The following is a 27,826-nucleotide window of genomic DNA, read 5'->3' on the forward strand; positions in this document are numbered from 1 at the left end:
GTTGAATGGTTGCCACGGGAGATTAAAGGATTCTTCAAACATGCATGAAAGAATCAAAGCAACACTCCAAGTATGTTTTAGATTTACCATTATAATGTTACAAAGTCTATTTTACATAACACTGCCCCTTTAAGGCTCTGCAGTTCAGCTTAGTGCTATACCGAGATGTCGCCGTCAACATTTTTTGCAGACCTATGTGTTTTGCTGTAATTTTTCCACCCGTCATCAATAAAAACTTAACTACTGTATCTAAGCGTGATGAATTGTGGCGGCTCTGTCACAGATTGACGTCTTTCATTTTCCAAATCCCTTTTGGCGTCTTGCTTCTTCTCCGGGCCGTTTCCTTCATGCATCCTCTTTAGCCACGCTCCTTGTAATTGCATCACTATATTACACTCGACAGTTTTAAATGAGACTTCCTCTTAATTTTAGCATCATTCATTTTCGGGGCAGATGGAAGTGGGATCTTCCTCGTTCTTCTTTTGTGTCTTGATGAAAGCTTTCAGAAGATTTCCTCGGCCTTCTCAAGCAGTGTGGGAGGTTTAGGCTGTATAATTTTCACTAACTGCATGTACAAGACCTAAAATAAAACATTAATTCCAAACGTATCTACAGAAATATTTTGGAGTGAAATGATGTCTATCTAATTAATCAATCAAATAGTGATTATGCCGCTTTTATCTGTGATTTGTGTTGTTTAGTCATACTAAAATAGTTTTCTTTTACGGCCAGTTAAGTCCAGAAATCAGACTCCGTCTTTTCAACCATTATTCACTCGGAGCAAAGCATAAAGTTACAAAAAAGTATCAAAATTATGAAAAGAAGCAGTTACAGTAGATGGATAATACTTAAATTAAATAGCACTGATGTAATGTGATGTTGGTTATTTAAGTTACTAAGAAAAATCTTTTTTTTTAAAAGATGACTCTTTATGTTCACTAAGCAATATTTTCCTTTAAGGCTGGAATTAGATTTATTTACCACAAACACAGCTACTTCCTACAACTTATTTTTAATAACTTGTCACAAACAACTAAGTTAGCTGCAAAGTGCTATGTTATGTTTTACATCTGGAACATCTGGGATTCAAATGTCCCACAAATTTACAGCAAATGTAATTAAATGTGCCACAGATGATTACACAGAATAAATAAATATCCTTTGATAATTGTATACATTTATTTTTTAATCATTTAAATAAATCCTGTGGTTCTGTCATCAGTACCTATTACTAAAAGTAAAAAAAGTTTAGTACCTACTGTCTGATGTAGTTTTTTATTTTTATGACTAATTGTTTGAGTCATGACTTTTCATTTTAACATAATAGCGACCTATAGTTGATAGTCTTATATTCCACTTTGTGACATTAAATTGTCCAGTCGGGGCAGATTTTAACTTCCATAAAGCTTTCAGTGCAGCATTTCATTAAAATACTAATCAATAATCTAGTTTGATTTGAAACCTGCATTTAAAAGATAAAAATTGATATTCTCAGTGTTAATGTCAATTACAAAATCCTTTCTTTTTATGACAAAAAAGATGAAAAGTCTTCATTATGTCTACAGATAGCTGTTAATATTAACATTGGTGGAAAATATGCCTCCTGTCTAGATTGAAGTAAGCATTTGCATATGTAAAAAAAAAGGGAACAAAATGTTCTGCTACCAATACGCGAGCAATTATTCGTGCCTGTAGAGGGCACTATTGAGCAGACTTGAATTTCTCAGCTTTGTCTTGTTTTGTTTTTATCTTCAATCTGTCCATGTTATGATGAATAAAAGGCAGTCTAGAATAAAAAGAATTCATATGTATAAACATCTGGAAAATCTCTTCTCTTTATGTTTGTAAAGGATCTCTTACTATGCTCCCTTCTATAAAAGATGAGTGTAAGATAAAGCAGTCGTTTGAAAGCAATAACCTTCTCAGGCTACTCTGTCACTTTGAAGCTTGTGTTTTGACTTGATTTCCGCTGGCTTACAGTGTGAGTGAGGAGCTGTGTACATCCCTAAGTATGCTACAGCTACATTATATCCTAGCTGACACATGGCTTCCCTTAGGGAGGTTTCCTTGACGGGGTCACATGCCGCACATGAGTAACACAGACTGAGGCTGGAAATTATGCGAGTGGACCCTCTCCTCTCTCTCACTCCTTTTTTGTACGCATACACAATGGTTTTGCTTCGCCTTATCCAGCAACTCTGTGGCACTTTAGAGCTTTAAAGGTTTGGAGAGAGCAGCACCTAGAATGATCCACACCATCTGCTTTAAAAAAAAAACAAAAAAACGGATGTAACAATAAACAGAGAGGGAGAAATTCCTGTTACACTAACACAGCAAAAACACGCAGTGCCTCACAAAAGAATTCATGGTGAAGCAATTTACTCTCATTAGATTAAAAGATTATGAAAGAACAGCAAACCTGCCAGGACATTTGAATTGCTTAGACTTTTTTTTTTTTGAAGAAGAAGAAGAAACATTTAGAAATTGAACCACTTGACTTACATGCTACTTCAATACTAATAAGTGTGACACACTACTAGCTGGTAAGTTTGAAATGTAGTCGAAACTCAAGAATTGCGGGTAGAAATTGTAAGAATTTGTAGCCTCAAACAATGGCTGTTTGGGCGTCGCCATTTTGGAATCCCAACAACTCAAAGAATGTTAATGGGGTGTTCCATTTGTAGTCAAAGGCAACAAATCCCAGCTCTCCAGCTGGAAAGAAATCATCCAGAATGCTCCTCAAAGTTGGACTTCCCACTCGGAAAGCCAGAGAGTCAATTTTGAGATCCAACATGGCCGCTCCTAGCATCAACAATAGCAAGCTGTGGTGGAAACATGTTTATTTTATAACACACACTTGTACTACGTTTATAATCAATGTTACATGTAGCTCTGACAACTGTAAAAGAACCAATTAAAACTGGTGTTTGCATGAAGAAGTACGTCTTAAGATTAAGTTTGTAAGAGGTGCTACAAACAATGGTGACTTGGGTGTTGCCGTATTGGAATATCAACCACTCTCACTCCTCCCAGTATGCTAACAGTGTGTTCTGTTTGTAGTGAGGACTTGGAAATCAGCTGGAATGCCCCCGAAATCGGACTTCCCACTCAAAAAGTCAAAGAAATCTCAATCGACATTTTTGAGATCAAATATATCCCAGGTTCAGCAGTAGTAAGCTGTGCTGGAAACATGTTTATTTTACAAGACTACAAGCGTATTTAGAATGAATGATACCCTTAGCTCCGGCAACAATAAGCCCAAACAAATTAAAAGTGTTTGCTTATGGAAAATACAGCTTAAAACAATCTTTGCAAGAGGTGGCACAAACAGTGACTACTGTATTGAAATCCCGACTTCTCCCTTTATGCTAGCAGGAATGATGGTTAACTCGGGTGTGACGTCATTCCCAGCTCCAACTTCCGAGATAAATGGAACCAGCGTCACACTTCTCATGCCTTGATTTAACACACCATTACCATGTTTTACTCCACAATAAAACATGGTAATGGCGGCATTATGCTGTTAGAAGAAGGTCAAAGAAGGTCAAAGTTGATGAACATGGAAGGAGCAAAATGCAAATTTGTATTCAAACAGATTTTTAAATGTCAAATAAAATAAGAAGGAGATACATAAAGGTTGGAAGTCTGAATATTTTAAAGAGGTCTGAATACTTTTGGAAGGTACGTTCTGGGGAGATTTTCTTCTGTTTTCCTGTAGCAGCCTGGAGGCTTTTTTATCCCACATATCAATTTAGCAGCTACTAAATAGCAATTTGTATGATCAGAATTCCATCTCTACAACTTAAACGTGTGATTACATGTTCTAGGACAGCAATTTGTGGTTAGGGTGCCAATATTTGTCAGTCCTGATGAAAGATTTAAACTCTGTTATGGCATAGAGGGGGATCCCTGTAGTTTCCCTTCCATGCACCCCCTACTGGTGATAGCCGGAAAATTTAAATCCTGGTTTCATCGAACTCGTTGAACTTCCAGAAAACTGCTTAAAAAAAATCAACTGCTCGCTCGCTGTAAATCCTACATTTATCAAATAAAATGTCGTATGTTTCTGTTGTCATATCCTTCATTCGTTCGACTACGAAGAGTAAAAAGAAAAAAAAAAGAGAGAAGGAGTGGGTGGATGAGGGCACAGTCATTTAAAAAAAGAGAAAAAAAAACTGAGCAGAGCGCATGCGCCTGATTTGAAGAGAATACGCCATATTGAATTCCCGTAGGAATCACGGCATTCTTGCAGCTACGAGGGCCAGTTTATTAATGGTCCGAAATTGACTTCATGTTTTTATTCCGCCTCGTTCTGTGACACCGAATAGATCAGCGAGTCTCGTCGGAACCGGTACAGCGGCGCAGATTCAAAACGGGCTCGCTAACGACAGGTTACTTGTCGGGGGAGTGGGGGGTGGGGGGTTTACCAGGCAGAGGAGTTGAATGGATCCGAGGGTAGCTTGGATTCAGCCGGAGCAGAAAGGACCTGCGAACGCCTTATGGATGCAAATCTGGGAGACCTCTCAGGGAGTACGGACGCTCTCCGCTCACACTCGGAACCACAGCCGGTGTGTGAGTTATGCGGCTTTGATGGCTTTGAATAATGTGGCGGCCGCGGCGGCATCGTGCAAGAGCGCCTGCAGCCCGAGCAACGGGAACGTTACAGGCAGCCTGAGTAACGGCAGCAGCCATCACAGCATCATGAACTGCCCCGCACGCAGCGGCGGCGCGGCCACCTCCACGCAAGGGACACCGGCGACCAACGGGACCGCACAAAGCTCCCTCCCGATGGCGAACGAGCCGAGCGGGGCCAAAATCCCGATCCCGAAGACGGGCTCCGTCTCCTCGTCGTCCTCGCAGGAGTCGGGGACAGAGAGTCCCGTTTCCAGCAGCTCGCTTCCCGAGAGGACTTTGGGTGGAAACGTGGGGGGCGACTACAACAAGAACGTCGGCGGCGCCGGTCTGCTCCTCGGCTTGAGCGACGGCGCGGAAAACAACGCGAACCTGTACCATCAGCAACATCAGCGCAGCCCCGAGGAGCATCCGGCTTTTAATTTGCAGCAGATCTGCGCGAAGCAGCATCAGGTCCACCACTCTGCCGTGCCCGTTAATCACACACACAATCTCCACCCGGGCCGGAGGAAAAGTGACAACAAGGCGAGTACCTATGGGATGAATTACCTGCTTTCGAACTGCACTAATGGGAATCATGTGAACAATTGGACGCCGTGGAAGAAGAGGAAATACAGCTCAGGAGTGCTTGGGTGAGTTGCTTTAAGAATTCAAAATAGAGAGTAACGTCTGTCTTTCTGTCGTTGCTTTCAAGTGTCCGCCATCAGGGTTTTTTTTTTTAACGTAGGTTTTAGTGAATAGTTGTATTCAAAGTATGACAGCTCAATCAAACAGTGGAGTACTTTTAGAGATGTCCGTTTAATCCTTTCTTTTTTATATTTTTTTCTGGCTGGCTAGTCTACTGCCGTTGAATTGTCCACTTGGTCCCTACGTAGTGTCCTACGTAGCTCACTTTGTAGTTTTGTTGTTGTTGTTTTTTAAGAATTTATTCCTGTTGAAGTTGAGCATGAAAGTTTGTGATATTATCAGTAAATGTCAATTGAAGCATTTTTAAGACTTGTGTTGTCGCATATAAATCATAGATGCCGCCCTGAGTATGTCCCAAATTTCCACTCTATCGCAAGGCGCCATAGAGTGAGTGAACTAGGAAACAATTGGTACGCAGCCATTGACAGGAACCGGAAGTGTCCTGATTTGTTTACTGGGATGTTTGAAAGTGTTGTATTTAAATTTACAATTATGAATATATATTCTTAGATTCTCTATGGATACTTCAGTAAGACATGAAAATATTCTCAAACATGCCAGAAGTAATAACTTATATTATTTGATGATTTAAGTTTTAAAGTCTGTGCATAATTATAATTTTATTTTAAGGAATTAAAAAAAAAACAAGATAGCCATCACTGTATTTTTTTAATTATAATTTTTTCCTTCATATTGGCAGGTTAGCTGGCGCTCTGCTGTTTTATAGCTACAATTGTTCTACTGTGTCCTACCCAGTGGACCAAGTAAATTCACTATGTAGTGCATGCGACCTGTAAAGTTTGCAAAATTATTGGAAGATTGCGTGTTTAAGGTGTTTTTGAAGCCTTATGTCAAAACAATAAATATTTCTCAAATTAAATGTTGAAATAAAGAGCTATCCATTACTTGCAATAGGTAGCAAGGAAACGTATAGCACCCTTCAAAGACCACAGTGAAATGTTTTGGTGTCTGACTTTTTAAATCAGGAATGTACATTTATCAGCTTTGTTTAAAAAAAAAAAATTAGAATTGAAGGGGGGGGAGCCATATTTCAGTTTTCACTACAGACTATGACCAGACATTTTTAACTGATACAAGCAAGTGGGAATACCTTTTTATTGGGGCTGTATAGCAAATAAAAATGTATAGCAAGTAAAGGATGCAGTCAAATTAGAAGTAATAGTAGTATTTTGATATAAGAGGCTTTCTGTCAAAAACTGCTCAGTTTTTGAACTGATCAGCTTGTTTTCTGCCGTTATATCGCTAAAAGGAAGCAGTGGCAGTGTTCCAATTGTTTGCTTGCTTCCTATGCAGTGCACTATATAGGTAATGTATAACTGTATTTCTCCTCCTAGGGTGAAGAAACCTTGTTTTGAAAGATTTAAACCTGTTCTACCGAGGCTAAATAAAAGCAGACTGCATATTATATTTTAGACAGACTGACTGATAACTTTATTCTATCTATTTTGAACACAGTTGTGGAAATGTGCTGTTGCTGCTTATTATTTTTATGACGTTCAAGTGTAAATGAAAAGATATGCATAATTTAAACGAGGAAAAATTGGCTTTCTGTTTGTCGTACATAAATGATTTGGAGGCGTATGGTTTGATAGTGGGAGGTGCTGCACATCTTGACGCATGAATTTTCCTAAAAAGTTTAAAAGTTGCTAATAAAAATTGCCTTACAAATAACGCATCATGTGAGGCTGGTATTAAACAAAAACTACTGATAACTTTGTTACATATGATATTAGTTACAGCCTCCGACATAGAGGATCTCTGTTTTGTTTTTTTTAAATGAGTAGCTGCTCTGAGAAGGGTTTGGTAGTACGAGGACAGAAAACAAGGTGGAGGTTTTATCCCTGGAAGCTGTCGAGTTCTTTTTGCTGTCCCTGCTGCCATACCAGCGTGAGAAACCTGCGTGACCAAATGCTGCTCTTTTCTGCAGTCTCATCCTGTATGCTGTGACACGCTCGCCCGGCAGAAAGCTGGATGTCGTTAAAGAGAGCGGTGCTCCCAACTGTAAGCAGCTTGAGCGAGACGTACAGTAATGCAGCAACATTTGGACCTAAAATATGCAGAGACCTGTTTCACGTACTCCCTTTTAGTTATAGGTATAATCCAACACTGAGTGCTATAACGTTATGACATTATTGTATGAGGGAAAACGATTCCAGCAGCGTATGGTTTCTATGATTCCTTCTATGATGACCCTGGGTTTTGTTCTTCCTCAGACTCCACGAAGAGGTGATGGACTTTTACAACTTCATGTCCCCGCGACCTGAAGAGGCAGCTATGAGGAAGGAGGTGGTGAAGCGAATAGAGATGATCATCAAGGAGCTGTGGCCTACTGCGGATGTAAGATCCATGAGTTCACCGGCACCTCCTCTGAAGCTCGGCTCTGTCCCGAGTTGGGTCCGTTTTGAAAAGTGTCGTTAACTCTCTCAATTCTTCGTTTTCTGCAACATTGAACTGTAAGGGTTGTGTTTCTATATTTTCCTTCAGCCACTTGGAAAGGGGCCAGACTTTAAAAAGGGCTTATAGGGCAGTAACCCAGGGCCGCAATGTTTAGGGGGTGGCCCAAATAAATTTTTTTTTATGATTGCATTTTTTGCATTGTTTTATTTTTATATAAAACTCAAAGGCTGATAACAGATGCATTTTATTAATACTTTGAAGTTTCAAATTAGAATTTTGAAACATCAACAAAAACTCAAAATAATTATATATTTTCAATTTTAAACGTTTTTTATTTTTCTGTTCTGTTCTGTTTTTTTTTTTTTTTAATATGTAAACAAAATATTGTTTTGAAATTGTACATTGTGTAAAGAAGCATTTAAATTGAGTTGTGTAAGGAATGCAGGACTGGCACAATTAATCAAATTAATCCTGATTAATCGATTGAAATAGGCGTCAACTAACCTTAGAATGATAATGTGTGATCCTTATGGAACATTGACCTTTACCCTTAGCTCTGAAATGTCCTGAAAGCTGCCAATATTTTCCAATCCAGCATGTTCCCCAGCTGGTTGGAAGCTCAGGAAGATCAAACGGAGAAAGTTTGCTCAGTCCTCCTGGTATCTACTGGAAGTCCTTCTTTCTCACAGACCCGTCTCAACATGTCTAAAAATAATACCGTTTCCTTTGAAATGGCTTTTTACATCTGTGTGATTCTTCTGACTAGCATGATCCACACCATCTGCGCTGACTTTGACTCTTTTTACTGAGCTAAAATCTTTTCCACTGAAGAGAACCTGTTGATGCTTAGCTTTGCTGCGTTCACTAATCAGAAAAAAATCTGATATTTGAGTTTCTAACCAGCCAACGACCTGGACAGGTAACCAGACAGGATCTCGGTACGTCTCTGCAGCATATGCTACCGATCAGATCAAATTATCGACGATATATCAATAAACAACCACTTTGTCAGCTTTGAATTTACCGACAAAGGGTTTGAATGTAAAGTCCTTTCTGTCTGTTTTTAATAAACCAAAATGACCAGAACTGGACAAGAACCTGGAGCTGAGTAGACCTAAAACTCAATAACCACAGAATTGTCATATGAAGTTGATGCATCTAAAAATGCCTCAATAATTCCTGTTCATAGTCATTTTCTGAGAAAACAGTACTTATTTTAAATATGCAAAAAATCCCTTGTGGTGACTGGTGGTATTACACAGCAAATCATGTCTTATCTGCCTCAAATGCAACGGCGTGGAATCAAATTTGTTTTTGCTCCAGTTGTCACAAATCTGTTCTTTTACTTCAGATTTAAGCGTTTATATTAATAAATAAATTCTTAAATGGTTTAAGGAAATAACCTAATTTCCTAAAATAATTGTGTAATCAAATTACATTTTGATAACCTTCGTTCAGAATATGTTCATATGTATCTGAACATTTTATTCAGAATGTCCGCGTATCCTTAACAAAAATCTTAAATTCATGTATTTAAAAAGTTATCTCAACAAAAGTAACGTTTTAAATTCATTCAAATAATCCACGTCAGCCTTTAAAACGTTAATCACAGGTCTTTTGTTTTGACAGGACTTTTTTAATCTCATATTCACATTTATGTAGTTTTTTTGTTGTTTGTTTCTCATTGGACATTTCTGTCAGACAAAGCTTTGAGACTACTCAGACATCTTAATTGCGTCTTGAGGCTTCCGGTAACATGCAGCTAATATATGCCTGCCAGTTACCGGTAGCTAGCTAGCAACTTGCTAGCTCTTTGCGTCTAACATGGGTGATGACTCGACGAATGACAGCGACGCGCAAAAGTCACCACCACTTGGGGTGAAACCCAACACACAGGAGGCAATAACGGCAAAAGTCTTAAACATTTATCATTTTTTGTCTCGTCGCAAGCTCGCATGTATAGAGGGCAAAATTTCACATGCCTGAAAATCATTGGTCGTTTTTCTGAAGATTTCTTCATCGTTCCATAGGAATTGAATCAGCCTTCTCTGATATTCATTTTTGTTCAGGTTGGCGTTTGAGAACGTCTTAAAAAGTCGTATATTTGACTTGCTGAATCCTGCAGGTACTCTGTTATAATACAACCTTATAACATTTCCTCTTTAAAGTGCTAATTACTTATATGTAGAAGCAGAGGGGTCACGCAGTGCGGGAAGACTGATGTAATTTCCCCGCTCGTTACTTAACGGCATAAAGTACGAGCGGCGGTGATTCATTGGCTGCCAGCCTTTCCCACTTCCACTGTGAGCCACATTGTTAGATAAATGGACTCAAGTCCCCGCATTTGTTCCAGCTTCCTTTTTTTTTTTTTTTTTTTTTTTACATCTCAGCCTGTTATTTCAGACCCGTCCCCGTGCCGCTGCCTTGTCGCGTTTAACAGAAGGAAAGGGAAAGAACTTCATTCTGCTTCCTTTCAAGAGCTTTCACTTCAACTCCCCTCCATAAAGCCCCAGCCTTTTGTTTCCAAACCTTTTGTGTGCTTCATTTGGCTGCTGTATACTCACCTTGGCAAGGCTTTACGTCTCCTGAGTGGAACCCAGAAATGCCTTTGTCGATGGCAGTTTGCAAACATTCAACTGACATCATGACTTAAAAATATGTCACCTAGAAAGATGTGGTTATCTTCAGCAGTACTTGAGTAACGTCTCTTGATTAATTTTCACCAGGTTCAGATATTTGGCAGCTTCAGCACAGGGCTCTACCTTCCAACAAGGTAAGGTCCTGCAGAGACAGACTGTCACTTTAAATCCTGCTGTATAGCTTTTATTTAATGCTTGCCGTTGTTTAATTTTTCTCCTTTAACCCACAGCGACATTGACCTGGTGGTGTTAGGGAAGTGGGAGCGCCCTCCGCTTCAAGAGCTAGAGCAAGCTCTACGGAAACACAATGTGGCCGAACCTTTCTCCATTAAAGTGCTGGACAAGGCTACAGTAAGTAAAGTGTGGCTTAGATCTTTTATGTTTTACTCCAGCTTGTTTACATTATTACATTTCCTTTTAAAGATCTTCATGAACATCTAATTGCTGCCATAGCAATAAAGAATGTCGTTAAACAAGCAAAAATGACTATTGGAGACTTAAGACTCTCCCTGTCTGTGATTGGTTGTCCATTTTTTCCAGTTTAGAAGAACTTGTTCCTATTTTTTCCTACATTTTTGATGCTAGAGCAATAATTGGACTCATTTCCAGGGAATGCTCATAGGGATCAGGACTTCCAAGGGTCAGAACCTGTGATCCTTGTCAAAGACTCTTCACATATTCTCTAACGGCTACAATTTCTGGCTCAGGCTGCTAAATGACTGTTAAATCTGTATTACTGCACATACTTTACCATTCACTCCCTCACAGATTTGTTCTGGGGTACTTTTCTGTCACCCCAATATTTCTAATCAACGAAAAAGTTAAAATGTCAGACAAAAATAGACTGAATAAAAATAAAAATCAGTTTTAGTTATGGTAACTATCTATTCTTAGGGGGGGAGAAGCTGTCCTGATTGAATAAATAACCAATCAGCTAGCTCTGCTAGCTAAAACGTTAGCTGGACTAACCCTATAGCGCTCTGCTGACATTTTAGTGCTATGCTAAAGCGCTAACTTCAATTCAAATTATTTCTGCGCTTAGGACTACAACCCTAGAGCACAATTGTAATTTTGACATAATTTGCATATTCTAGAATGGTCTTGAATAAGGTATTTATGCTTATATTTTGTTCATATTTAATTCTCGTTTGAAATAAAGCCTAGGGGAGAGAACGTAAGGAGGGGAAACGGAACTGCTACATAAACATTCTTCACCTGCTTCAAAATAAGACCATGAATATAAAAGTCTAATGACTTGAAGATAACTAAAACTTTATTAAACTTTTACTAAACAGTAACAATTTAGTAAATTTATCTGTAAAAAGTAACTTAAGGGAAGCTAGGTGTGCTAAACATTTTGAAAGCTAGCTAACGCGCTAAACTCAATTAGCGCGTTAGCAAACTAGTGCAGGTGTGCTGTAACAGCCTGCTTTGTCAATTCATGACTGAAATAATAACAAACAACGTTGTCTTATGCTAATTCTACCTACGGCTACTTATTCTAGCTAAACAAGTTAAGGAAATTCTCGGAACAGATTAGGAAAAAGGCACTGACCTCTTTCGGTCTTCAGAGTTACTAAGTTTTGACTCAGCCAACACGTAGGAACCCTGAGGTCAGAGACGGTTCCCCTCTGCCATTATTTCCCTCCATTGTGTTAAAGCCAGAGCCATCTTTCCACGGCTAATCGTAATTTGTTCAACAGCTTGGGTGGGAGGGCTCACGGTAACAATATAGCAGCATTTCTGGAAGCGGGCACATATTAATATCCTGTGGTATTTGCACAGAACCCTGGCAAACTGCCAGAATGCTGCATTTCCCTTTTAATTGCCAGAGTAAAACAGTTCATGGTTTAGTTTTTCTCCGCTCTGAAGCGCCTCAGAGTGGGACACAGAATGTCGTTTAACACCTTGTGTATATTTTATTTATTAATTTTTTTCTTAAATCTCTCTTGCAGGTGCCGATCATCAAGCTGACTGACCAAGAGACCGAGGTCAAGGTGGACATCAGTTTTAACATGAAAAGCGGGGTGAAGGCGGCAAGCTTCATTAAAGACTACTTAAAGGTTGTCGACGACTCAGATTCGCACATAGACGCGAGACGCAAGTTCACTGCGAGTGTCTCCGGCTAAATCAGATCAATGGCCGACCCAGAATACACACAGCTGGAGGGATAGAGCTGGAAAAGGTCATGTAGATGTATTAAAATAGACACAAAAAGCCACTCAAGTCACGTAATTATAGTTCTTGCTTTAGCGTTTAAGTAGAACTTTGGAAATTCCCTCTTCGACTCGCTGAGCAGTCAGTCGTTCACTCTAGTATCTCATCTCTGTTTAAACGTAAGAAGAAAAAAAAACTAAGCACTAATTGGGATTGTTGTCGAAATCTCTTCATCTGCCTGGAGTTTTCTTACCTCTTGGCTCTGAAGGAATTCCTGCTGAAGGTGGATCTGTAGCCGTGTCAGTCACAGCTATTGGCTAATGAGGGGAAAGGAATGTCTGCAGCTTATGTTCCAGCAAGCTGTCAGATCCGTTCTTTCGCCTGCCGCTGGTTCGCACCTTGTTTACTCTCTCGTCGTGCGGGAATGCATGTCGCAGCCTGAGAGGCCTGGGCCTTCAGCATCACTCAGCGTCAAGCTCGGCGAGCGGCGAGTGATGATGATGGCTCATCTTCACATGCGAGGTGTTCAGGGAAGGAGGTGCAGCACCAGGTGTCTCCGCATGCTAACAAAGCAAAGCGAGCTCTTGTCCCATCATGGGTCATACTTGTGATTCCCATTCCTCAGCTTATCTGTTTCAGAGGCATCTTTTGTGAATAGCTGTTATTAAATGTCAAGTATTCGTGTAATAGAAGCTGGAGCAAGGGCTTCTTGTAGGCTTCAATATCTTAGAGCAGTGGTCCCAAAACTATGGCCTGTGGGCCGGATCCGGCCCGCCTCCACATTTGGTCCGGCCCCCTGAACAATACCAGAGAGCATTCAGATTTTTTTTTCATACATTGTATTTTCCGGTTTATATGTGGATTTTTCTTCAACCACCAGGAGGCTCTTTAGCAGGAAGTGTGTCCTGTAAACTGTGGGTATTTTGCTGCCATCTGTTGGACTTTTAGGGAACTGCTTGACTTTTATGTTATTTAATCAGAACGGTTGTTTGCTAGCGGTAGTGTAGAGCAGATGAACACACGTGTTTGTTATGAACGCTGCATTCCAGGTCGAATTCTTCGAAGCAATGCCTGTAAGTAGCAGCTTATACTTCAAAACAAGCCTTTATGTTAACATCTGAGGAATTCATATGTTAAAGTTACTATCCCTCAATGGGATATGTACTAGTCAGTCCCAGTGACCGTTTCACTAACGGTTTTTGCCCATTCCTAAGCCTATCTGTTTCTCGAGCCTATCAATCGAGAAACGCGCCCCTCCCCCTCCCTATTTCCCCCCGGTCAACAATTTCCGGCAGCGCAGGTGATAAACGTGTAACACTTTTTCTGTTACAAACTGACTCCGGACCCCCACCAGAGAAGGGAAAAGTTATGTGGCCCTCACAGGAAAAAGTTTGGGGACCCCTGCCTTAGAGAAAGCTTTAATTATATCTTTCATATGAGTAGTTTTCCAAAGAAAAATAGGAAAAGTTGCTTTTCTGATTAACATGAAACTGATGCTACACAAATCCTCTATCTGCATTGGGCTACATTTATGCATATTAGTTAACAATGTTTACTGTTGTCGCCTTCCTAAAATAAGTCTGGGTAAGATTAAGTTATTTTTTGCCCCAAAAAAAATTTCACTTTTGGATCAACTCTGGTCTCTCCAGCTTTTTGTCTCATTGAAAGTATTGAAAAGACAAACCTTTTAAAACCTTTGCTACTGGTTTGCTATCTATGCCTAATCTTAGGGGAAAAATCAAGTTTGATCTTTTGGCTTATTGAATTTTAAAATGGTTCTCAAATTTGTAGGCACAACCTGAGGAGTTGGGACTTGAAAAGTCTTATTGATGCAGTTGTAGTGTTATTTAATTTTCAAATTATTTTAACTATGTGAAGCTTGTCTAACTGGAATAGATGTGAAGATTTCACCTTTCATTGACATTTTTCTTTTATGCTAAAGTAGGGAAAACCTGAATCCTTGGTTCAAATCAGGGTGCACCGATGACAGTTTTTTGGCTGATTACTGATCTTTAAAAAGCCTGACCTGCCGATTCTGATTTTGACTGATGCTGATTGTTTCTTTTGTCTCAAAACCTGCTACATATATCAACAAAGTTGATTGCAGAACTTCCAAAATAAAAAATATTGGGGCCGATTTATCAGTGCACTCCTAGTTTGAATCTGCCGGGTAGAAATGAACTGCATAATATTTTATCCTCTCACTTAAAACACAACAGCAACATTTCCTACTCCTGTAATAAAATAACAATTTAATTATTTCTGTTCTAATAGTATGTGATTTTTAGCCTGTACCAGCAGAGTGTGACTCCGTGCTTTAAATTCCTGACTTGTTCTTCCTTCCTCTCAGTTAATTGACAAGTTTCTCATTGTTTGTGTTTTGTCGTCTCTTCCAGAAGTATCCTGTGCTGCCTTACTTGATCTTTGTGCTGAAGCAGTTTCTGCTGCAGAGGGATCTGAACGAAGTCTTCACTGGGGGCATTAGCTCTTACAGCCTCATCCTTATGGTCATCAGTTTCCTACAGGTACTGTTGTATAAGCTTTCAGGACAGCCCCTGTTAGTGGTACCCTATGTTAAAAGCCTTTAAATAAATTCCTATTTCATAAAAGTAATGTATGTTGAAAAATGTAGGGAGAAAAATATTTTTTTTCCATCACAGTGTAGTATTTCAGAGACCCTTAATGTCTATGAAATCCAGTGTTTGTCATTAAGTCCCAGGTGGTCGGTCTGTGTTGCTCTGTGCCTTCCTCCTCTCCAAAGGAAACCTTATTAGAAATTTGGGACGCATGATATATTGAGATCACCATAGTGAGTCTTTTTTTTTCTTTACATATCGGTTTCAGTCCAACATGTAAAACTGGACTGATATTAACAACCGATTATTATTTCCATCTCATCACTGTTTGTGTTTCAGGAGTAGTTACGTGGTTTCTGTTGAGTCATGTGACAGAATCAGAATCTGTCAGGGTCTTTAAAGATCATGATCGGACAGAAAACTGCAATCGGTGCACTCCTATTAATATTGGACATTGGTGTCGGCCCAATTTTTAAAAAAATCGCTCCTGTTGGAAATCCCAGGAGATCTCATAGGCTCAACCATAAAATGGAAAGTGGATGGTCACTGAGTCTTTAAATGTATAAGTGATGGAAAATATATAGCTAAATTAACACAAAAATGGTTGGTTGAAGCTTTTTCCATAATCCTCTGTCTCCAGATCTAAAAAAAAAAAAAAAGAATCGATAGGTGAATGTTAAGTTCAAAATTATTTTCCCTCTGAAGAAATCTTAAATTTACGGTTATGTAAACGCTTTTTACCCATCTTCTTTTGGAGTTTCTACTCTTTATGATTAGTAGTAGTTCTTATGTACAAGTGTTAAGAAGTAACATATAAAAATATTTTCTGCCTCTGCCTCAGCTCCATCCACGTATCGACGCCAGAGACCCCAACCAGAACCTGGGCGTGTTGCTGATCGAGTTCTTCGAGTTGTATGGCCGCCATTTCAACTACTTGAAAACAGGGATCCGCATCTCAAACGGAGGTGCGTACGTTACCAAAGAGGAAGTGATGAAGACCATGACGAACGGATACACCCCATCCATGCTCTGCATAGAGGACCCACTGCTTCCAGGTAAGCAACTCAATCAAACTCAAACTCTTCAAGCCACACATTTTGCCGTTTTCTGTTACTTAGCTAAAAAAAAAACAGAGTTTTACTATTTCTGTAGCCTGGTTTTGATGGAAACACATTCGATTTATTGATATTTCTGGGTTCTAACTTGTCACCGTGCCAACCTGCTTTGTGTTTTGTTTTTTTGCATTGCTCTGGTTTTAAATTTTCTTTTTACTGCAAAATCAAATAAGCTGAAAAAATGTCTGAAGTGTTGCTTTCTCTAATCATACGCTCTGCAGAGACCCACCTTAAAGAAAAAATACATTTTTTTTTATTCTGAGAAGTCTAGTATAGCAACAAAATCACTAAATTAGCAACAGTTGAGTAACCAATGTAAACTGCGCACATGGAGATGTGACCTGGTGGGCGGGTTTGTCAGTCAGCCGTCTCCAGGTTGTCCGTGCATCCTTAAAAAGTCTTAAATTTATGCATCTAAAATTAAGGTCTTAAGTTGCCTTAAATTCATTTAAAAAGCTGAGTTGGGATTAAGTTTCTTAATCACAGATGTTAAATTTTGTCTTGGTTGGACTTTCTGTCAGACTAAAGTTTGTCACACACAGACATGCTAATTGCGTTCTGCTAACATACCCTTGCTAGCTAGCCAGCTTTTTTTCGCCGGTAAGTGCAAATTTATCGCAAGTTGGCTGGGCGAAGCTTGTGCATTTCTTTTGCAGCATAGGTCTTAAATTCCATTCATAATGGTGTTAAAGTCTTAAATTGGAGTTGGTGAAGCCTGCAGAAACCCAGTCTCTCAGCTGCTAATGTTCAGACCTTTGCAGAAGTAGATGAGATCAGAATCAAGAAAATCTGACATAGTGCTGTGATTGATTTTATAATTATGTTGTGCACTGCAAACCTATTTGAGAGAAAAGGGGGAAAACTGAACAATTAATAGTATCACCGACTCCTTGTATAGTAAAATTTGGATAACAAAATCAGAGAGGAAAACGTATCTTACTCAAATGTTTTCTTTACTCTAACTGCACATCAATAAATAATATCCCAATTTCTCTTAAGCAAAACTATGAAACAATGCAACATCCAGTTTTGTTTTCTTCCCACGTAGGTAACGACGTGGGGAGGGGTTCTTATGGCGCCATGCACGTAAAGCAGGTGTTTGACTACGCCTACACGGTCCTCAGTCACGCCGTGACGCCGCTCGCCAAGTCCTACCCCAATAAAGACTGCGAGAGGTGAGGATTCAGCCGAGAAGTGTTTGTTTTTCCACGGATCAGAGCGAGACGCTCATTTCAAAATGTCCGTCTTACTCCACAGCACGCTGGGGAGGATAATAAGATTAACCCAAGAAGTCATTGAATACAGGGAGTGGATTATTAAGAAGTGGGGAGGCAAGGACTCATCGCAGACGGACAACAGAGGTAGCAATGGGCTTCCAGAGAGCATCTTTAAGATGTTGTCACAGATTCCTTCTGTTTGTGTGAATCATTGCTTATGTTTTCCTGTAGCGTCTTCTCCCAAGGAGCCCATTTCGGAGCAGGAGTCCTGTGTGCTGGGTGTTGGTATTGTAGGTCCTGAGGATCAGCAGAGGGACTCTGCTTCACCTCACAGCGCAGACTCTCCCATGTCCATCTCCAGCCCCAAGCAGCACTCATCGGCCTCATCCGTTTCCTCGCTGTCTGGCTCCGACAATGTAAGACACACCTTTCATGATTCTGCTCTTTTAAAAAAAAAAAAAAAGAATGCTGCAAAGCCTCATTAAGTTCAGTAGGGATTAATGGATTTTTTGATTAGTTGGTTTCAGTCGATTAGCTTGTAACGTCCTCTTAGACCGTCTGTCAGTGTTGTAGATGGCCTCCATCCAGAAGAGGGAACCCCTGTTCATCCTTAAGCAAATAAAGCAACATAGAAATCAAAATGGCAGAGGGAATTAAGTCCATCCATCCATCCATCCATTTTCTGCCGCTTATCCGGGGTCGGGTCGCGGGGGCAGCAGCTTCAGGAGGGAGGCCCAGACTTCCCTCTCCCCAGCCACTTCTTCCAGCTCCTCCGGGGTAACCCCAAGGTGTTCCCAGGCCAGCCGAGAGACGTAATCCCTCCAGCGTGTCCTGGGTCTTCCCCGAGGCCTCCTCCCGGTGGGACGTGTCCGGAACACCTCACCAGGGAGGCGTCCAAGAGGCATCCAGACCAGGTGCCCGAGTCTCAACTGGCTCCTCTCGACGTGGAAGAGCAGCAGCTCTACTCTGAGTCCCTCCCGGATGACYGAGCTTCTCACCCTATCTCTAAGGGAGAGCCCAGCCACCCTGCAGAGGAAACCCATTTCGGCCGCTTGTATCCGTGATTTCGTTCTTTTGGTCATGACCCAAAGCTCATGACCATAGATGAGGGTGGGAACGTAGATCGACCGGTAAATCGAGAGCTTCGCTTTTTGACTCGGCTCTTTCTTCACCACGACGGACCGGTACAGCGCCCAATTCACGCCAGACGCTGCCCCAATCCGCCTGTCGATCTMCCGCTCCCTTCTTCCCTCATTCGTAAACAAGATCCCCAGATACTTAAACTCCTCCACTTGAGGCAGGACGACCCCCCTGACCCGGAGAAGGCACTCTACCCTTTTCCGGCTCAAGACCATGGCCTCGGATTTGGAGGCACTGAGCCTCATCCCGGCCACTTCACACTCGGCCGCGAACCGCTCCAGTGAGAGCTGCAGATCAGATCTGATGAAGCCAACAGGACCACATCATCCGCAAAAAGCAGAGATGCGATCCTAAGGCCACCAAAACGGATCCCCTCAACACCTCGGCTGCACCTAGAAATTCTGTCCATGAAAGTAATGAACAGAATCGGTGACAAAGGGCAGCCTTGGCGGAGTCCAACTCTCACTGGAAACGAGCCCGACTTACTGCCGGCAATGCGGACCAGACTCTGACACTGGTCATACAGGGACCTGACAGCGCGTATCAAAGGGCCCAGTACCCCATACTCCCGGAAAACCCCCCACAGAGACCCCCTGGGGATATGGTCGAACACCTTCTCCAGGTCCACAAAACACATGTAGACTGGTTGGGCGAACTCCCATGCACCCTCCAGGACCCTGCTGAGGGTGTAGAGCTGGTCCAGTGTTCCACGACCAGGACGAAAACCACACTGCTCTTCCTGAATCCGAGGTTCGACTATCCGATGGACCCTCCTCTCCAGGACCCCTGAATAGACCTTACCAGGGAGGCTTAGTGGACCACCACCCCAGTCTGCCAATCCAGGGGAACTGCCCCCGATGTCCATGCGATATTGCAGAGTCGCATGAGCCAACACAACCCTACAACATCCAGAGCCTTAAGGAACTCCGGGCAGATCTCATCCACCCCCGGGGCCCTGCCACCGAGGAGCTTTTTGACCACCTCGGCGACCTCGTCCCCAGAGATTGGAGAGGCCAACCCAGAGTCCCCAGGCTCAGCTTCCTCAACAGAAGGCATGTTGGAGGGATTGAGGAGGTCTTCGAAGTATTCTGCCCACCGGCCCACAACGTCCCGATTTGAGGTCAGCAGCACACCATCCCCACTATAAACAGTGTTGGTGCTGCACTGCTTCCCCCTCCTGAGACGCCGGATGGTGGACCAGAATCGCCTCGAAGCCGTACGGAAGTCTTTCTCCATGGCCTCTCCAAACTCCTCCCATGCCCAAGTTTTTGCCTGAGCAACCACCCGAGCCGCATGCCGCTTCGCCCGCCGGTACCCATCAGCTGCTTCTGGAGTCCCACAGGCCAAAAAGGCCTGATGGGACTCCTTCTTCAGCTTGACAGCATCCCTCACCAAAGGCGTCCACCAACGGGTTCGAGGGTTTCCGCCGCGACAGGCACCAACAACCTTGCGGCCGCAGCTCTGATAAGCCGCCTCGGCAATGGAGGCACGGAACATGGTCCACTCAGACTCAATGTCCCCAACCTTCCCCGGAACGTGTTCGAAGTTCTGCCGGAGATGAGAGTTAAAGTTCCATCTCACAGGGACTCCGCCAGACGTTCCCAGCAGACCCTCACTACACGTTTGGGCCTGCCAGGTCTGACCGGCTTCCTCCCCCACCACCGGAGCCAACTCGTCACCAGGTAGTGGTCAGTGGACAGCTCTGCACCTCTCTTCACCCGAGTGTCCAAGACATACGGCCGTAGATCAGATGAAACATTGACAAAATCGATCGAACTGCGGCCTAGGGTGTCCTGGTGCACATATGGACACCCTTATGCTTGAACATGGTGTTCGTGATGGACAATCCGTGACGAGCACAGAAGTCCAACAACAGACCACCACTCGAGTAGAGATTGAGGGGGCCGTTCCCCCCAACCACGCCCCTCCAGGTCTCACTGTCATTGCCCACGTGAGCGTTGAAGTCCCCCAGTAGAACAAGGGAGTCCCCAGGAGGGGCACTCTCCAGTACCCCSTCTAAGGACTCCAAGAAGGGTGGGTAATCTGAACTGTTGTTCGGCCCGTAAGCAYAAACAACAGTCAGAACCCGTCCCCCCACCCGTAGGCGGAGGGAGGCTACCCTCTCGTTCACCGGGGTAAACCCCAACGTACAGGTGCCAAGATGGCAACAAGTATGCCCTCTCCTGCCCTGCGCCCCTCACTGGGTCCAGAACCAGAACCATGCGTCGAGGTGAGGCCGACTATTTCTAGCCGGAACCTCTCAGCCTCACACACTAGCTCCGGTTCCTTCCCCACCAGAGAGGTGACGTTCCATGTCCCAAGAGCCAGCTTCTGCAGCCGAGGATCAGACCGCTAGGGTGCCCTCCCTCGGCTGCCGCCCTTAACACAACGCACCCGACCCCTTTGGCCCCTCCGACAGGTGGTGAGCCCATTGGAAGGGGGACCCACGTCTCCTCTTCGGGCTGAGCCTGGCYRRGCTCCGTKGGTAAAAGCCCGGCCACCAGGCGCTCGCCATCGTGCCCCACCTCCAGGCCTGGCTCCAGAGTGGGGCCCCGGTGACCCGCGTCCGGTCGAGGGAAAACCAAGTCCAATGTTATTATTCATCATAGGGGTCTTCAGGCTACGCTTCGTCTGGTTCCTCACCTAGGACCTGTCTGCCTTGGGTGACCCTACCAGGGGCATAAAGCCCCAGACAGCATAGCTCCTAGGATCATTGGGACACTCAAACCCCTCCACCACGATAAGGTGGCAACCCAAGGAAGGGGGAATTGAGACCAGATTAAAGAAACTGTCTGAACAGAGTTTGGTGTGAGAGGCAAAATGAACTTTATGCGGTTCTGTTTGGAAATATAAACACTCGAACAAGTTCCTCAAGTTTCACCTTAATGGTGCTTCATACAGCCGAGTGCCGACTTCTCATTCAGGAATTAATGTTGTGCTTTGAAGGTGAGGACAAGATGTCAGAAAAGCAGAGAGCGTAACGGAGAAAAAATGTAACAAGAAATAAACATGAAGCCAATAAGCAAGGTTGATTTTTGAGGGCTGTCATGGGTTAATGCTCTTCATGGAGCGAAGCTTTACCTTTCCTTCAAGAGCAACGACTGTAAACTGGTTCATTATCAAACAAGCTCCTTCCAGAAAATATTCAAAAAATATTTTTCAGCACAGATGGGAGAATATAATTTAAAACCAATCTGTGTGCGTCCAACTTTTATACAGTTATCAGTTTCTATATGTGGAGTAAATTCTTTCTGTTCATGGGAATTAAGTGGGTCAAACATTTTATTTTTTTCATCTTTTGTTTTTCTATTCTGCAACCTAAGAGGTTCCTGTTTTGTTATATTTTATAAATATGTTTAAGTTTAATAGTGTGAGGAAACCACATTTTTTGTTTATACAGTTGGTATTTAATACAGCAGAAACAAAATGATGTAAGAAAATTGTAATTTAAAAAAATAATGCAGCATATTCTGAAAAATTTTGCCCTTTATAGAGACCAACCTCCTATCAAGGTTGGTCTCCTTGACAGGAGAGAAAACTAGGGTATTTGAGAAAATTGCCTCTTATCTTTCAATTGATAACGATCAGTCAACTTTAGACGAACTCGATAATAGAAAATGTACATTCCGGAAAAGATTTATTCTCAGCTTTTTTTTATTTTTTTTTATTTGCCAGGACTCTGACTCAGCGTTGCCATACACCCTCCCTCCTCCGACCCTGTCGGCGTACGCGTCGTTCCCGGCGCTCGGCCTTGCCCTGCAGCCAAGCATCCACCTGGGCACCGGAAAGCACGGCATGGGAGGACGCCATCTGCTGCTTCCTCCGGGTTCACAGGTAGGCTGCAAGCCTTCTTTCCTTCAGCTATATATGGCACACTTGAACCTCAAAAACACTATTGTTACTGGTTGGAAAAAATCAAGCTGAAAAATCTTTAAAATTATTATTATTATTTTTTAAATGGCTTATTTAAATATATTTTCTATAGAAACCCAGTGTTGTCCTGTTTGCTCTCCAGGCTCACGTCTCGCTACCCAGCGGTCTAGCAATGCACTCCATGCCTGGCAGACAGGTGTGTATGGACACCGGACTCCCCTCCTTCTACCACATGCCCCCCCCAGCCCATGCTCATACCCCTGCCCCCTCCAGCCCCCAGCCTCCGCTCAGCCCCCACTCCAGCCACACACACAAGGTAGGCGCCGGATGCTGCAAACGCTCTCATGCACTACATCAAGGGAAACCTTGTCTCTCACTCATCCTTACGCTTTACTCATCCTTTATTCGTCCGTCTTTTACAAGTTCCAGACACTCTTGCTTTTTATTTTGTTTCTTTTTCTCACATTTGGTTCACACAAACCTGCTTCTTTTCAGCAGCAAGTACACTGAAAAGTGTCACCTGACACTGGAGGTGAGATATTCAGCTGTAAAGCTGGATGTCTGAGTCTTATGATTTCCCCATAAAATATCCAGATTTGTGCTTCTTAAGAAGACCGCAGAGCAATTCTGCAAATTCATGCCCCCATCTTTGCAACAGATGCTGAGCTTTACTTGGCAGGTCTGCTCGCACATTTCCCCCATTGGCTGTCCCGTTCAAGGTTAGCACAGAGTCAATATGAGCTGATGCATTCCTGTTACGCCCTGCTCACACAATTCTGACCAGAAGTTTTGCTCCCTCTTTTTTCTAGATGCTACTTGCTTGTTCTAGACACCAGCGGTGTCCAAACGTTTTGCACCATAGGGAAAATCATAAGGTTAACTTTTTTTTTTGAAACACTAAATTTTATTTTATTTTTCTCTGTTTCATTGAAATATCGCATGCTTAATTTGTTGTTGAGCAAGTAAAGAGAAAATAACTAATTATGATGAATGTAAAAAAGGGTTTGACATGTTTGCCTTAATTTGAAGAAAAGGTGTATATTTTGACAACTTTTTGGGTGCGATGTTTTGCATTTCTTTCGGTTGTTTTTAGTATGTTCTGTGCAATGTAAGTCTGCTTGTGTAATAGGTAGTTGCGTTTTCATTACAAATGTGCACATTTATATCAATACTCTGCTAATTTTGAAAAACAATTTGCAGTGTTTTTATTGGATAAGAAAATGGATTAAAGACACAAGGGAATAAGCTTGGTCACAAGATAAGTTATTAAAAATCTTAGGTGACAAATGTAAACAGAACCTGAGCTACATTCTTATTTTGCTGCATACAAACTGATATGAGGCAAAAAAAAAAAAAAAAGTGTTTGTTACTGTTTTGCAAAAAAAAAAAAAAAAACCACCAATTTCAATCCAGCTAGCGCAAAAACGTATCAAAACTTTTTTAAAAAATGTATTATGTTTCTAATTGAAATGTAGAAATTGGAATTAGAAAAATAAATTTGCTTAATAGAAACATGCCAATTTTAGGGGGAAAAAACCCCTCACAATTTTGATGGAAAACACCGGAACTGCAACATTATTATTATTTTTATTACTTTAGCGGAACACCATCAAAGTTTTTCGCACATTTGTATTGTAAACGGAGCTAATGATGTATTTAAAGTGTTTATTTTTGTTCATTTTGATGATTGCTTCCTTAGTTGATGAAATTCAAAATCCAAAGATTACATCTCTGCAGAAGCCACACATGCTGGACACAAACTTAGGTTCCTGCTACAGAAACATGGCTGGCTGTCGTACAGTTTTAGTCAGTTACTCTCCTAAGCAAACCTGCCTTTCTTTTTCTTCCTTTTTTTCCCTCCTTCTTTATGTATTTAAAAAACAGCTGCGCATGCAATGCTCTTGATATGAAAGTCAAATTCCTTGTTCGTGAACACAAACACAAGCTGAATCTGATTATCAGCTTTGTGATTTTTAAGGTAACTCCTTGTGTCCCCCTCTGTGTTTTTCCTTTAATTCATCCCCAGAGTGGAACAAAGTTCAACGTGAAGGGCTTCCACAACCCGCCGCCGGTGAACGGAGCCGCCCTGGCTAACCGCGGACACACACATGCGCAGTATCACCGCAACTCGTGGACGCGGCGCAGGAAGAGGGACAGCCTGCCCGTCAGCCTCAGCAGATAGAAACCACTGCTTCTTCCCCTTTAACCTTCTCTCCCTCTTTTTTTTTTTTTTTTGGTCTCCCCAACTTGACACCCCTAAACGGGACAGACGGACGGAAAGAGGGATCAGAGACCAGCTGTTCTCACTTTTTTTCCTTGGAGCAGCATCCCTTTAGATCCGTATCGTCCTCCGCTCTTCTTTTTCGTTTCAGTATTATGTTCCTGTCGGTGTTGTCACTTTTTTTTTTTGTTGTCGTTTCCGGCGGTGACGGCACTACCTCTCCAACCCTTTCGGCAAAGCCGCTTGTGGTTTGGTGTTACACTTTTTTCTTTTTTCTTATGTTTTTTCTCAGCACACTTGAGCAGTTTTTTTGTTTTGTTTTTTTTTTGTTTTGTTTTTTTTGTTTGGTGCAATAATGTTTTTTCTTTTCAAAATTAAAGCTGTTATTTAATTGTGTGTGTGTATATGTAAAGGCATTTTTATATTTTTATTTTTGTAGTTGTAAAATTTTGTTTACAAAGCGTCTCCCCGGGCAACATCTGTGGAGGCTTAGAGCGTGCATCTCTGTACTGACAAAGTTGGGATGGACCTGACTTTAAACTTTAAACCCCGCCCCCGCCCCCTCCTCCTTTTTCTTTTTTTTTTTTTTTCCTTCAAATGTGTTGATCTTCTTTATTTGGCATCAATGTGGAGGTCAAAGAAAGCTTTGATTGCAATATTGTCTGTTTTTCATCCTACTTCCCATTGAGTTTCAACCTCGGAAGTTTTGTCGATGTGATAAGATTGTGCATATCTTCCTTCCACTAAATCTTTTACACAGGGGATAAAGGGAGGGTGGGCGGGATTAGGAAATGCTTCAGCTCAGCTTACTTGAATTGAAAGATCAAGAGTCTCAGTAATGGATATAAATCAGTGCAGACCGACAATATTAAGACACACAGCAATGAGGTTTTCTCCTTTTTGGAACAAATGGGGGGAGAAAACAAAAAGAAAGAGGAGGTGGGAGGATGAGACCTGATGGGAGTTAGTTCTTCCTGAACCAAGAACTCTTAAGAAAGGGAATTATATTTTGATTCCATTCAGGAATCTGGTGTATATTTAATTGCCAGGTACTTCCGATAATTGTTTGCAATGCCTTTCTTTGTGTTTACGCGGAGTGTGTGTCTGTTTTCTGCGAACACACACACATATACATATACGCTCAATCAGGTCTGTGGAAGACTGAGCAGAACTGGTGTTATTACTATGCAAAAGGATTCCTCTTGATTATCGTGTCAACCGTTGTACGTTCCCATGACTACACCGCTTCAGACTGACGCTCAGGCTCGAGCCAACTCATGTGAACTCCGCCCCCCTCCCCCACTTTTTTTTTTTTCTTTTAAATGAAGGCCCTTACGTGTTCTGAAGTCTATAGTTTTCTACATATGTCATAAATACGGACTGGGGAGAGTGGTGTTTATGCCAGCGACTAAGTCTTGGGTTGGTGTAGTGTGTGACGTAGTTTAAAAAAAAAAAAAATGTGTGTGAGAAATTGATAATTTTTGACTTGCCATTGCAGGTTTTTAATCAGAAAAAAAAAATAGAAAAAAAAAATTACACAAAAAAAAAAAAAGCCTGCGGTAGTGCGCCCGGAGAGCGGCTTGCTCTCTTGCCGGCGGCACTTTCAACAAAAGGGGTCGCCAAAGTGGTCCGAAAAACAATTCTTGAGTTTTTACTGAGATTTTTTCCTTCAGCACTGTTGAAACTATTTATTTATATGTTCTTGTTTCAAAGAAAGCTCAGCAACTCTAATCTGTCGGTCAAAACTGCATCTGGCGTCCTATTTTTGTTACATTTAACCAAAAGTTTAAAGGAAAAAAAAAAAAATCACAATAATGCGTTTTTTGTCATGCATTCAGGGTGGAAATCGAAGGTGGTTCAGATGTTTTTGGCTATAGATAAAATAGCTAGAGATGAAGTGGATGTGATTGACTAGTCGTCCACTCTGAACCTGGAATGAAATCGGTGAAGGAAGGCGCCTTCGCTGGGTTAGAGTTGTGAGTTATCTCTGGAAGTCTGTATGGATTCAGATTCTGTGCATCTCAGCGGTCTGAGGAGACTTGCTCTTTTGCGCTTCCCTCCTCCTCATGCCCCCGGTGGTCTGTAGAACGGTTCTAACGAGTCTTATTCAGATTTTTCCTTATCATCCTCACTTGTTCAGATTGGTGTTTTAAGAAAAAAGGCGAGCAGGAATGAAGAGGCACGGAGCGTCGACTGGGTCGCTGAGATTCACATGTAGATGCAATGTAATATTCCCCATCCCTCCATTGGGACACAATGAGGGATTTTAAACTGGTGACCTGCAGCCCATCACATGTCAGTTCATGTCACCCTCCGATTGGACACTCGTCTATCAGTGACCAGAGGGAACCATTGCCAAGCTTTTCTTTTTTTTTTTTTTTGACATTTTTATGTAAATATATTTTTTTCTATTTTATTTTTTAAATAAACATTTTAAAACTGCCAGTTTCTTGTTTGTGTTTTGTATGTAAAGGGTTTACAATACTACTGTCCTGATGCAAGTACTTTATTAAAAAACTTTACTGTTTTGACATTCGATCCAACTAAACTTTTTCCTGTTTGAGGTCATTATGTTTACTAAAGCTACCTTTTTTTTGTACCACAGTACTTGGGTTAAATGTTTAGGGTAACCATAACAACTTTCTGGGATTCAGGCCCACTCCTCTTGGCAGAACTGGGGAAATTGAGTTTGTTTGAAGCACTGAATGGTTGAGACTGGGTGGGCAGTACAAATGTTAATTTTTTTTTCAGGAGTGAATGTTTCAGTGAGTCCACTCGGGGCTTTGAAGTCCATATTGTCAGAATTACTATTTTGATCGTTCTTATCAACAGTTTTTTCAATAAAAGTGTATTAGTAAATGATTAAATGCAGTACGGCAAGTTTTAATAGTTTTTAAACATAAGCTAGATGTTATCGTGTGTGAATGATGAATCAAAATCGCATTGTGTTAAATTCCTTATCACGATAAATGTCAAATGCCCGCCCTATTTCGGACACTGCGAGTTTATAATTCATAATTTAAATTTGCGTCGTTTTCTTCCGTAAAATTTCAACCAGGCAAATTGGTGAACGGAAGAAGTCGTGAAATGATGACGTCGATTTTCTGCGCTGTTTCATCGGCTCGGTACTTCTCTGTTCATCATGGAGGAT

The 27,826-nt window shown here is 41.8% G+C and overlaps 1 protein-coding gene across 4 annotated transcripts; it reads left to right on the plus strand.

The window, feature by feature from the left end:
* tent4a (terminal nucleotidyltransferase 4A) lies at positions 1-26,481 on the plus strand. 4 transcript variants are annotated; one of them, XR_001777098.1, is made up of 14 exons: positions 1-5,264; positions 7,554-7,677; positions 10,464-10,510; positions 10,607-10,727; positions 12,332-12,439; positions 14,930-15,058; positions 15,951-16,164; positions 17,273-17,399; positions 17,482-17,585; positions 17,673-17,857; positions 22,257-22,415; positions 22,597-23,173; positions 23,264-23,329; positions 24,481-24,550. XR_001777098.1 is itself a non-coding variant. In XM_008421435.2 (13 exons), exons 1-13 carry the CDS (start codon positions 4,444-4,446, stop codon positions 24,634-24,636), a joined length of 2,469 nt encoding a protein of 822 aa, XP_008419657.1. In that variant the 5' UTR covers positions 1-4,443; the 3' UTR covers positions 24,637-26,481. The 4 variants fall into 4 exon arrangements, 2 of the variants coding, with proteins under 2 accessions (XP_008419657.1, XP_008419658.1); XR_001777097.1 differs by having other exon boundaries at positions 22,597-23,329; positions 24,481-24,551; XM_008421435.2 differs by lacking the exon at positions 23,264-23,329 and having other exon boundaries at positions 22,597-22,770; positions 24,481-26,481.
* Positions 26,482-27,826: the final 1,345 nt, after the last annotated feature.

This window comes from Poecilia reticulata, linkage group LG11 (assembly GCF_000633615.1).
Source record: "Poecilia reticulata strain Guanapo linkage group LG11, Guppy_female_1.0+MT, whole genome shotgun sequence".
Taxonomy (NCBI): domain Eukaryota; kingdom Metazoa; phylum Chordata; class Actinopteri; order Cyprinodontiformes; family Poeciliidae; genus Poecilia; species Poecilia reticulata.

Coding starts and splice junctions, on each gene's coding strand:
- tent4a (XM_008421435.2), top strand. CDS start 4,444: ATGGATCCGAGGGTAGCTTGGATTCAGCCGGAGCAGAAAGGACCTGCG. Junction 5,265..7,553: donor TACAGCTCAGGAGTGCTTGG/GTGAGTTGCTTT, acceptor GTTCTTCCTCAG/ACTCCACGAAGAGGTGATGG. Junction 17,400..17,481: donor CCCAATAAAGACTGCGAGAG/GTGAGGATTCAG, acceptor CTTACTCCACAG/CACGCTGGGGAGGATAATAA.